General features: G+C 35.7%; 2 protein-coding genes across 6 annotated transcripts; one reads left to right on the top strand and one right to left on the bottom strand.

Annotated features, from left to right (window-relative positions):
* The first annotated feature begins 2,149 nt into the window (after positions 1-2,149).
* On the top strand, positions 2,150-3,955 carry MYB93 (myb domain protein 93). The gene is given in 4 exon segments (XM_008221206.2): positions 2,150-2,397; positions 2,652-2,781; positions 2,890-3,225; positions 3,227-3,955. Coding segments are annotated over 4 exon segments (1,056 nt in total). The 5' UTR covers positions 2,150-2,264; the 3' UTR covers positions 3,684-3,955.
* A 580-nt stretch (positions 3,956-4,535) lies between these two features.
* LOC103319648 (mediator of RNA polymerase II transcription subunit) lies at positions 4,536-8,376 on the bottom strand. 5 transcript variants are annotated; one of them, XM_089046508.1, is made up of 8 exons: positions 8,330-8,376; positions 7,458-7,491; positions 7,294-7,347; positions 6,804-6,903; positions 6,334-6,391; positions 5,869-6,225; positions 5,378-5,466; positions 4,536-4,804 (listed from the first exon to the last, which is right to left on the bottom strand). In XM_089046508.1, exons 3-8 carry the CDS (start codon positions 7,327-7,329, stop codon positions 4,785-4,787), a joined length of 660 nt encoding a protein of 219 aa, XP_088902634.1. In that variant the 5' UTR covers positions 7,330-7,347; positions 7,458-7,491; positions 8,330-8,376; the 3' UTR covers positions 4,536-4,784. The 5 variants fall into 5 exon arrangements, with proteins under 5 accessions (XP_088902634.1, XP_008219432.1, XP_008219431.1 ...); XM_008221210.3 differs by lacking the exon at positions 8,330-8,376 and adding an exon at positions 7,605-8,030; XM_008221209.3 differs by lacking the exon at positions 8,330-8,376 and adding an exon at positions 7,653-8,025.
* Between the last annotated feature and the right edge of the window lie 2,354 nt (positions 8,377-10,730).

Here is a 10,730-nt window from a genome sequence, read left to right as displayed (position 1 = left end):
GGAGCTAAATTAGGAGTGTCAAAATCGTTACTCTTAAATAATGCGAGCTAGCGTAGCTAACTAGAAGGTTCAAAAATGGGATTGCAAGTTCATTTATTAAAGAGGGGGAAATTGCATCTTAGGCATCAAATAAAGCAAATTCGTAGACAAGTAGAAGCTACACTTTATGCCATGCCAATGGCAGTCGTTAGTTTCTTAACTTTTACTCAGTTTTGGTGCTCATATATGAAATAAGCACTTATAATGTAGGTTGATTAATAGAGATACAAGGATTTTATTATTATTATTATTTATTTTATACAAGCGATACTCTAAGATTAAAGAAATTGGTTAGTTTATTAAGAAGCTGGACTTGTTGGGTACCTTAAATGATATACCTTCAAAAGACAATGGCTTGTACTAGAAGATAACCTTTACTTTAGTGGTTGATTTACAGAAGAGAAGTTTACCAATAGCAAGGGAAAATGTGCATAAGAAACCAGATGAATGACGACAAGCCACAACAAATCCCATGGAAATGGAAGAGTTTCTCTCAAGCGTGTAAAGAATGTCTTGTGTGTCGCACACAAAAAAGAAAAAGAAGAGAAAAAATTGGTTCAAATTTGGGGCATTTGCTGCACCAACTTCCCCTCTAACTGCCCCACCCTCCAAGTCAAATGGGCCATATTTGCACATTTTCTACTGTCCCTTTCTACCAATTATATACACCCATGCCTACTGACACCAATAAATTTTTGGTCTTTTCTTTTGAAATAAATAATTTTAATTATATTTTATATGTTTGTTTCTGGGGTTGAATGGGGATTGGTACACATTGTTTTCAAGGATTTTTCTAATTTCTGATTACCTGACTGATTTGAACTAAAGCATTGAGAAACAATTGACAAGTGCCATATTATAATTGTTTGTATAGGCACCATCAATGAGGCCAACTTTGTATGCATTTTTTCTTCTTCTTTTTTCTCTAGAGAAATGATGATCATGTAGGATGGTGCGGCACAACTCAATTCTTGCATCCAAAGAACCAGCTAGGTTCAACATCATTCGTACTTAGTGGTTGTATCTTTATGACTAATTTATATGAATTTTCAGATATTGAAATAGTTTATTTCAAGATTAATATATATACATACACTATTTTTATCTTTTTCGTAAATCACAACAATTCATTAATATTTGAATTTATACCTATAGATATATACATACATAATAGAACTTGATTTATGGTTTGAGGCTATTAAGAGAAATACATGATAATTTAAGAGTGCAGCTAAACGAACTCTAAAATTAACTGAGTACACCTTATAATCTAAGTACACCCTAATATTTTAATCAAAATGTAAAATTAACTAAATACACCCTATTTAACTACAAAAAATACCCCTGGTACACCCTAATACAATCTAATCACACACCACCCTAATTCCAATCCTAAATTAGGTTTCTCTTTTTACATGAATTCGTTCCCTCTTTTCATTGGGTGGTACTTGAAACAAGATCCTTGTACTAAAATAGACTGACAAATCCTTTTACTGGAACCAAGTAATACGAAAACTTCTCTAAGTTTGATCAGGGCTGAAGATGGTGAGTATATTGTACTTATTAAAATTGAATTTGTTTCACAATTCAATATATCATTTTTGTTCATTTTATATTAGGGTAAATTAGTAATTGAATAAATAGTTTGGTAATATGGTGTACTTAGTTAATTTTAGGATTCGTTTAGCAGCACTCTAATTTAATTAGTCAAGCTAATGATCATGAAATCTAACTAACATAATGTTGTAATATATGGGTAACAAGACACAGGAGCGTGGATCTATTTATCATACCTTCGGACAAAAATTAACCGTAAGCGTCATATATAGTCGGAGAGTATAGCGAGGAAACATTTTCCTATAAATCATACATAGTTTAAATTTATACATAAATAATCACTTATTGTTGTAGATACACTACGCCTAAGGGCTAAAGGTCTCATAGAGTTGAAGACGTAACAAGCTAAAACCTTTCGTGAAGCCATGCAAACGATGACGGCAATGCCTCTTCTTGCGTGCATGGATCGAGTTTGACAAAGAAGCGACCTGCAACGTTGACGTTATGATTTGAAAGTTTCACTCATTTTCAGCTTTGGCATTAAAAATTAATTCGTATGGAAACATAGAAGCCCTTGTGCTAATTATTTTGTGTATAAATAGGCAGCCACAGTTTTTTTCTGGAAGCAGATCAACTCAAGAAGCAATACAGTTAGAAATTGAAACGGAATGGGGAGATCTCCTTGTTGTGATGAAAGTGGCCTCAAGAAAGGACCCTGGACTCCAGAAGAGGATCAAAAGCTTGTGCAGTACATTGAAGAACATGGCCATGGAAGTTGGAGAGCTCTTCCAAAGCTTGCAGGTTTGCTTAATCAAAGCCTCTCTTTGTTGATAAATTTGGTTGGTTTACTGGCTTAAGCTCACATTAAGACTACCCCTCACATGTCATTAAGATTTGTTGGTTTAAAACTATCTCTGAAAGCTTGATTTAAAGGCCGGTGTCAGTCCAAAGTGTTCTTTGCTAGTTTCTGTTTTAGTTTTCGGGTTCGTCCCGCCTTGTAACCAATCAAAAACACAAAAGCTTGATTTAAATTGCTATGGTTTTCTCTTTTGTAGGTCTCAACAGATGTGGCAAGAGTTGTAGGTTAAGATGGACAAATTACTTGAGACCTGATATCAAAAGAGGCAAATTTACTGAAGATGAGGAGCAAACAATTCTACATCTCCATTCAATCCTTGGAAACAAGTAATTCTTTAATCCAATCTCTTTTTTTCAACGACCAAACTCATCAAATTTTCAATATGTTTGACTATTTGAACTTACTCTTTATATATCTATGCTTTTGTTTGCAAGATGGTCAGCAATTGCAACACACCTAGATGGCCGAACTGACAATGAAATCAAGAATTTCTGGAACACCCATTTGAAGAAAAAGCTGATCCAAATGGGTTTTGATCCAATGACCCATCAACCAAGAACCGATCTCTTTTCCGGTTTGTCTCAGCTTCTGGCCCTGGCAAACCTGCAGGACCTCATGCAGCAATATCAGCCGTTAGATAATGATCAGCATGCTGCAACATTACAAGCAGATCAAGCTGCTCAGTTGGCCAAGCTTCAATACATGCAGCATTTGCTCCAATCCGTAGCCTATATAAGCAGTGGTGAGAATTATAGCCAGAACAGAAACACAGCTAGACACAGACATGGAGGCTTTCAATTTGTTGAACTCACTTGTTCCTTCTATCAAAGAAAACCCAATTTTAAATTCATCTCAGCTTGAAAATCCTAGCTCATTTTCTCTTGGATACGGTGGAACTTCTCAACCACTCCACCATCAAAGCCTACTGCCTCATGACCCACAAGTCCCTTTCAGTTCTCTACCATCTTTGAATAGCAATCATGAAATGGGCTCCAACTATACAATGGTCAGCCAAGAAGATAACCCACCTCATGATCATGATGACTCTCCATGGTTTGATAATCTTCTGTCTCCTGCTCCTAATTCTATTCCTCCAACTATGACCGGGATGTCGATTAGCAACCCGGGAGGAGATGTCTGCTGCAGCACTTCAAGCTATGGAGGTAGAAGTAGTGGTTCTTCTTCCTACTGGCCTGAACTCTTTCTTGAGGACGCCAATTATGGTTGAGGGATTCTTAGTTAATTACTATCATAGATTGAGAAAGATTTGGTGGTTGCTGCCTTTGTCGTTGATCATTATTAATTCTTACTTATTCCATGCATTTGCATGTGTAGATACCGACATACAGATATGTGTGATGTAATGCACATCTACGTACATTTATTTGTACACGTACACATCTTATATATGTTTATGTGCATTGTATTATATGTACATTATTTGGGACTAAGTATCATGGAATATACTTTTTTCACATTATAATGTGATATATCATATCATATTGGTATTACTCAAAGCAAATATGGGAACTCATGATCCTGGCAAGGCACGAGTATAATAAGGTCTACTTTGATCGCAGGTAAACAAGCGTGGCTGGGGAATCTTGTAATTAGTGGATTGTGGCTATGCAATTAGTCTTCTTTTCAGAGAGAGAGAGAGAGAGAGAGAGAGAGAGAGAGATGTACAGTGAGAGAGAAACAAAATAATATAATTTCACTAAAATCAATTATGTGTGGGCGATTTCTGACCGATAATTTAAGCGGCACACATAAAAACATAATTCAAACATGCATCCTGCATTGGTAAGCTGTTCAGAAGACATTGGTTGTAGGACCCGAGTTATGCCGTGTTTGTGTCATGTCATTTACTTGCATCGAATTTGACAGGGACACTAACTCAACCTGATTCTTGCAGTTAAATAGTTGGTCATGGTTGTCAAAGCAACATAGAAAATGAAGGTTGATTAGGTTTCTTCCTCCCTTTTTCTCAATTCAAAGAAATAAATTTCACCACCTAATCCCATCCCATGGTTGTACACCATTCGACGTTTCTTATGTCATGACGATCATGTTAAAGACGTTTCTTAGGTCATGACAATTAATCATGTTCAACAAGACTTTTTTAATGTCCAAACAATGCATGGAAATGGTGGCTACAAGTGGCAACTAACAAAGACAGGGATCTTTCTTTCAAGCAGAATAAATCAAATCATATTGAAACAAGTTTAAGACTGCACTTATTCATGGTCCTGATAATCAGTGTGTTTGATCTGTGTAAATATGTTTACCTCCTTTATTCTAGGCTTTATTGGAACTCTGGGATGCTACTCTAGGAACTCAACTCTTCACCTAGAAAAATACAAAAAAGACGAATAAAAAGCAGTGCAATAATGCAATGCAATGGGATCTTGATGAAGTGGTTTGGAGTGGAAATCTAGTAAGTGCTAATAAGTCAGTGGCAACAAAGTGGAGGCCTGCATATACAATATCATTAACTGGGTTTCATTTATGAAACATAATTAGTTTTTTAGCAACATCACAAGACAGGTTTAGTCAACTGTTCCAGCAGTGCCTACTCGATGCCAACACTCCTAATGATCTAGGGCTAACTTAGCCATTTTTTACAGGCTAGTTTAGCCTTTGATCCTTTAACTAGCAAATACTAAATGTTTCATTTAGTATTGAATAGATTGCCTAGGGAAAAGAGAGAGCTGTGATTGTCATTGACGATCACGACTACATGCGAGGAACTGTCACTAACACAACTATCTAAAGTTCAAGTTTTGGAAAAACTATTTTGGGGAATTAACATGAAGTTTGACAAGCAGTTCTGATTGCTATAGATGATACATATATATCATTCAACATTGACATGAGATACTTAAATCAAAGTAATTTACAACTTCTGCTATAAGGTCGTACCCCCACCATCTGACATGAGAGATGCAGCAGCCGCAGCAGCAGTAGGAACAACCCCAGTTGAAATGCCCGGTTTTGACAAATGCAGGAGCCTGAGAAATCAATTCCAGGTGAATGAATATGTTGTCAAGTAAACAAATTTTCAATATATAGTCATCATAAACCTTAAAATCAGTTTTCCTATATGCAATCTATATGCACTATTGAATGCCGCGTCATTTATAATATGATCAACAACGGTGCAAGAAATATTCAATTGGGACCCTTTGGACTGTTGTGGATCACCCAATGAAGACTTATTTATGAAAAAGATGATAGAGGATATCCAGCCACTAGATATACAAGACAAAAATGGACTAGTCTGTTCGGTTTTCAAGCGTGGACCACAGGGACCCCTAGCCATGAGGCATAGATCAACAAGCTTATGTGTAGGTATGTGGGCTTTAATGCTTTTTTATAAATAAATAAAAAAGTAAGGGGAAAAAAAAACTTACGGTGCAAGATATTCACAAAAAGATGATACTGCAGCTACAACTTCAGTATAGTTTTCAGATGTAGCAGGGGCTGTCACTTCTACCAACTGTATCCCGGGAGTTACAGGGACAGCCTCATCTGTGGCATGTAGTTGTAGCATCTTATTAACGGATGACACAGTCACAGTGATCTGTGTGCCCCTCTGGAAATGGAAGGCAAATCCCACCCTCAGAAGCTCATGGTCCAACTTGTAGCCAAGTGCATAAAATAAGCGAAGCACATTCTTGCTTGCTTTGCTTTCGACCATGGTTCTTACTAGAACTGAAATTTGCTCAGCACCTGCACCTCTCATTGCACCTCCTATATGCCTTACGGTCCTACATAATTCAGAATTCAGAATTTGGCATAGATACAATCATATGTATGTGTGAAACACAAATTCCCACGTGTTAACAAATATGACAAGGCAGGTTTTTAAGTCTTACCATGTTGGTTCAGTTTGCTCAAGATTGCATATAAGTCGAACCTCTGAAGCTACAGCCCCTATAGAAAGTAAGATCATTACTAGAACGGCCTACAAAATAATTTCTTTCTGTGCTATTCAGCTGATATATACTGAACCAGACCACAAGTTGTTGCAGCAATCAATACAATATAACACTGTTGCTAATTATAAAAATCTTCAAAGAAAATCCATCTAACCATCGCATCAAGGTTATTAATGAAAAAATGTGAACTTAAGAGTCACAGAGGAAAAGTACCAAACAGATTAAAAAAATAACGGGCTGCTATGAAAATTTATTTAAGCACACCAGGGAAGGCTTTCAACATCTCTTTAAAAGAGTCCATAAAAGAGGAGAATTGACTATTCTGACTTTGGCTTAATTGTATAGAAAATGTGCATATTATTCTAGCCACACAGCTCAATATGAAAAGATAAAAAGAATTGAATTACCAAGGTTCGGGCCACTTTTAAGACATATCTCATGGAGCCTCAAATTTTCTCTGCGAACACCACAAAGACCCTGAAGAAGAATCTCAAGGGCCTCAACATGCTGCAAATGAAAACCATATTTTAGATGCAGCTACAGAAACTACCCACATATGGGGGAAAAGGGGTTCTTTTAGGGATCTATTTCCAATTGTGAACAAAATAGAGTCCATAATCATGAATAACTTGTACATGCAAGAAAACAAAAACTACTCAATAAAAAACCAAATATAGATTTTCTTCCTTTCTCGCATATTAACCTCAAATGAACAATTTGGTAAACATGGTTAGAAGATATGTGTCAAAAAGTGAGCTCTAAGCAGAAGATTCAATCTTTCTCCCCTAGCAGCAATACACAGATGTGCTATCAAGTGATCAGAATTTAGAGGCATTTCCAGAAATTGTATAACAAAATGTAAGCCTAACCCAAACCCCACATTATCAAAGTACTTACCTGTGTTTCTATAATTCCCTGAACCACGCACTCCATCAAGTTGGTACAGTTGATCTAAGAAAACCCAGTAAACTCTTTTTAGAAAATATGTAGAATTGAAGGGAAAAACATCAAGAAATCAAGCATAAACTTCTGAGGGATGATTACGAATCAAAAATACTAACCGGGTAGTTGCAGCTCGGGCGCGACAGCAGCAAGCTAAAAGAAATAGAGAAAGAGGAGGGGAAAATGTTCAAAACGTTAGTGACCCAGAGAAAGGAGAGAAAAAATTTATACTGCTTTTTCAGCTAGACATTGGGTTCCAATTTTACCCTTCATCAAAATTAAAAGAGAAAAATAACTGTGTCACAGCCTCCCACCTCCGTCCAGTTCACAGTCCCTCCCTGTTTGTATTCCTTTCCCCAATCCTTCAATCTCCTTATCTAGGTTGCTTTCATCTCCCTCAAAACCTCCAGATCCGAGTTCTCTTTATCCAACTTTACTCTCAATCCCGCAATGCCTTGACAAGAGATGATCAGATACACGCATTCAGAAAGATGTGCAAAGCAAACTTAACCTAAAAGGCCCCAAGAAATTCTTGATTGGAATGTGATGGTAAAAGCCAACTATTAAATAAAGTGATTCTCAGAGAGCGAGAGAGAGAGAGAGAGAGAGAGAGATGAAGGAAAAGAAGGGGAGGGGGCAGCAGCGCCAGGGGGCAGCAGCGCCGGGGGCAGAGGCACTGCAGTCGTTTCTTTCGTTTTTTTGTCTTAATTTTGTTCTAAAGGGTAAAATTGAAACCTAATGTCTAGCTGGAAAATAATTTAATTAATAGAGGATAAAAAGACACGTGTTAATATGTGAGTGGAAGTATCATCGGTTGACGTGGTGATACGTATCATTCTATAATTTCTCCAAAGAAAGAGAGACTGCACAAAAATCTTTGTTGGGTATAAAATTGTTTGGGCCTTGAAAAGCCCATTTAAACGCTTTATGTAAGAGGAAATTTAACATCACTGATAGGATTTGAAATTAAAAATTCGAAAGAAAAGGATACCTCAGATTTTGGCTGCTGCTCCTCTTCAAACTACGATTGAACAAAACCCCACAAAAATTCGCATTCACCAGAAAATTAAAGACAATTTCAGCATTCCAATTGTTAAACTTCTCAAGTTCCAATTCTAAATCCTTAAAGTTATAAACCAAAGGAAAATGCAAAGCAAAATGAATTAAAGGAAAAATTCAATTCAAAGTTAATTAGTTACAAACTTGCAATGCACCAATGCAAACTAAAGTTATAAACTCAAGTGTTCCTTGTGTTGTTTGAGCACCAATGTTATTTACAAATAAAACAACATAGTGTAGTACATTTTATTATAAGAAGAAGCATAAATAACATTAGTATAAATAAACTAATTACTTACAAGTTGTCATATGTTCTATTTCCTGTAGCTGATATTTAAAGCGATGAGCGGTACTCGTTTCACCTAAATGCTTCCTCTTCATACGATTTTGAACCAGAGAAACAAAAATCATAATAAGATTTGGGAATGAAGACGATGAGCTCGATCTACTTATGATTTGAGCAAAAATCGTTGAAACGACGAAGACGCAGACCTGGTGCTCCCGTGTTTTTGGGTCTTAATTTGGGCTGGACTTAATTAAGAGGACTACATTATGCCCACCTAATGACGTTCTAAGCCTACCTAATCCATGTCTTATTGGTAAATAGTCCAATCCATGTCCTAATCCGGTCTACCAAACGTGTCCTAAAAGTATACATATAATTAGATTGGTTCGGTTTAGTTGGATTTTTATCGGAACTCATAAGAAATAACATAATTGAAATCTGTGGAATTGAATTGCTTGACTGGTTTAATTGATCTCATTTGATTTTATTTATCTAAATATGGAGATTTGAACTTGAAATCTCTTCAGCAAAATAATGTAGCTAATAATTTGTTTTCAATGCTAAGTACCTCTATTGGCAGCGCAAAAATGAGTGATAATAAATAGGTACAAGGATGGAATGAGACTTTGATTAGCCAAAAAATTGTAGTAGGAATGTAGACATTTCTACATTATGTTAGGTTAGCTTTTTTGGTAGAAGATGAAAAATAAAATAAACAAATTTGTAGGTTTTAAGAGGTGGTCCTGCCAGCTTGTAAACAAAATGCAAGGCAAGGACAGAAGCGGTACAAAATATCAAAATAATTTGGAGCATTTTAGATTTGGTACACAATTATTAGTAAGGTTGAGCTGACCTTTCAACAACAATTGTGATTTGATAGATGATTAATCAAAGTTCAACTCTCCTGCTGGCAAGATTGGATCAATAATTGATTAATAAAAATAAATATAAATAAAAGTATTGAGTCTAAGCTCAAATTGTCAAAACCAAACTACGATTTCTCTATTAGTTTTAGTTTAAATTGAACCAAATCACACCTAACCATTTTTCGGTGAAACCAATCCAAGTGAGAATCTGTCCACCCTATTACTTCCTAATAAGCCATTTATAATTTTACATAGCAATTAACTCAGGTTTATTTATTGATTTGCCCCTTGAGAGCTTTATCGAAAATCTCAATTTACCTATGACCTTGTAATTGGGTCAATATGCCCTATGTGCTTTTATTTCGTGTCTCAAATTGTCCCATTCCATCAATTTGATCATTGACATTGTTAACTTGCTAATGTGGCATAGACATTTTATTAATTTTGTAAGTTAAAATCCAAAAAAGATTAAAAACATTTTTAAGAAGCTACAATTGTATAATAAATAAATAAAAGTTACAAAAAAAAATTAAAATTGGACTTTCCACAAATAGGCCCATTCCAATATGACATGTTGTACAAAAACTCTTATAAAACCTATTTGGAGGAAGAAAAAAAAAAATCAAAACTAGCGAATTGTCATTTTCTAATTGGTTATTATAATATTTTAACTAAATTTATGTTTTAGCCACAAAAAAAACTTTCACTTTTGGAAAAAGTCAAAAAAATTTCAAAAAAGACAGAAAAACTCCTCAACTTTCAAACTAAAGACATTCAAATGTAAAAGATTCCTTAGGAAATCCAAAAATAAATGAGGGCATTTTTGTCCATTTTTGTTTATTTTAAAAATATTTCTCTCTCATTTGGCCTTTTCCAAAATGTCCCAAAATTTTAACAGAACTAATTAGAAAATGACAAGTTGTTAGTTTGGGTTTTTCTCTCCAAATAGGTTATATATGGATTTTTTTATAATATGCCATGCTAAAATAGGTTTTTGAATAAATATTTTTAAAGAATCCAGCAGCCCCTCCTCCCTTATCTCCCCAACCATCCCATCACAGCCACCTTCGACCCCTCCCCAGCCACCCCGCCGCAGCTCCACAACAACCCACCACAAGCCACACCCACCCTTGCGGTTGTCACCATCATCATCATCATCATCATCCAGTTCCCATCTCCAA

The sequence above is a fragment of the Prunus mume genome, linkage group LG2 (assembly GCF_029339155.1).
Source record: "Prunus mume cultivar Tortuosa linkage group LG2, ASM2933915v1, whole genome shotgun sequence".
In the NCBI taxonomy this organism is placed as follows: Eukaryota; Viridiplantae; Streptophyta; class Magnoliopsida; order Rosales; family Rosaceae; genus Prunus; species Prunus mume.
Note: the sequence above shows the minus strand (reverse complement) of the source record. Positions and strands in the feature narration are given on the sequence as shown.

What these genes read in the sequence shown, in the direction of transcription:
- LOC103319648 (XM_089046508.1), bottom strand. Translation starts at nt 7,329, where the DNA reads ATGGAGTGCGTGGTTCAGGGAATTATAGAAACACAG. An exon ending in TAAAAGTGGCCCGAACCTTG is followed by an intron (nt 6,392 to 6,803) that starts GTAATTCAATTC and finishes TACTTTCTATAG; the next exon opens with GGGCTGTAGCTTCAGAGGTT. An exon ending in GAGCAAACTGAACCAACATG is followed by an intron (nt 6,226 to 6,333) that starts GTAAGACTTAAA and finishes TGAATTATGTAG; the next exon opens with GACCGTAAGGCATATAGGAG.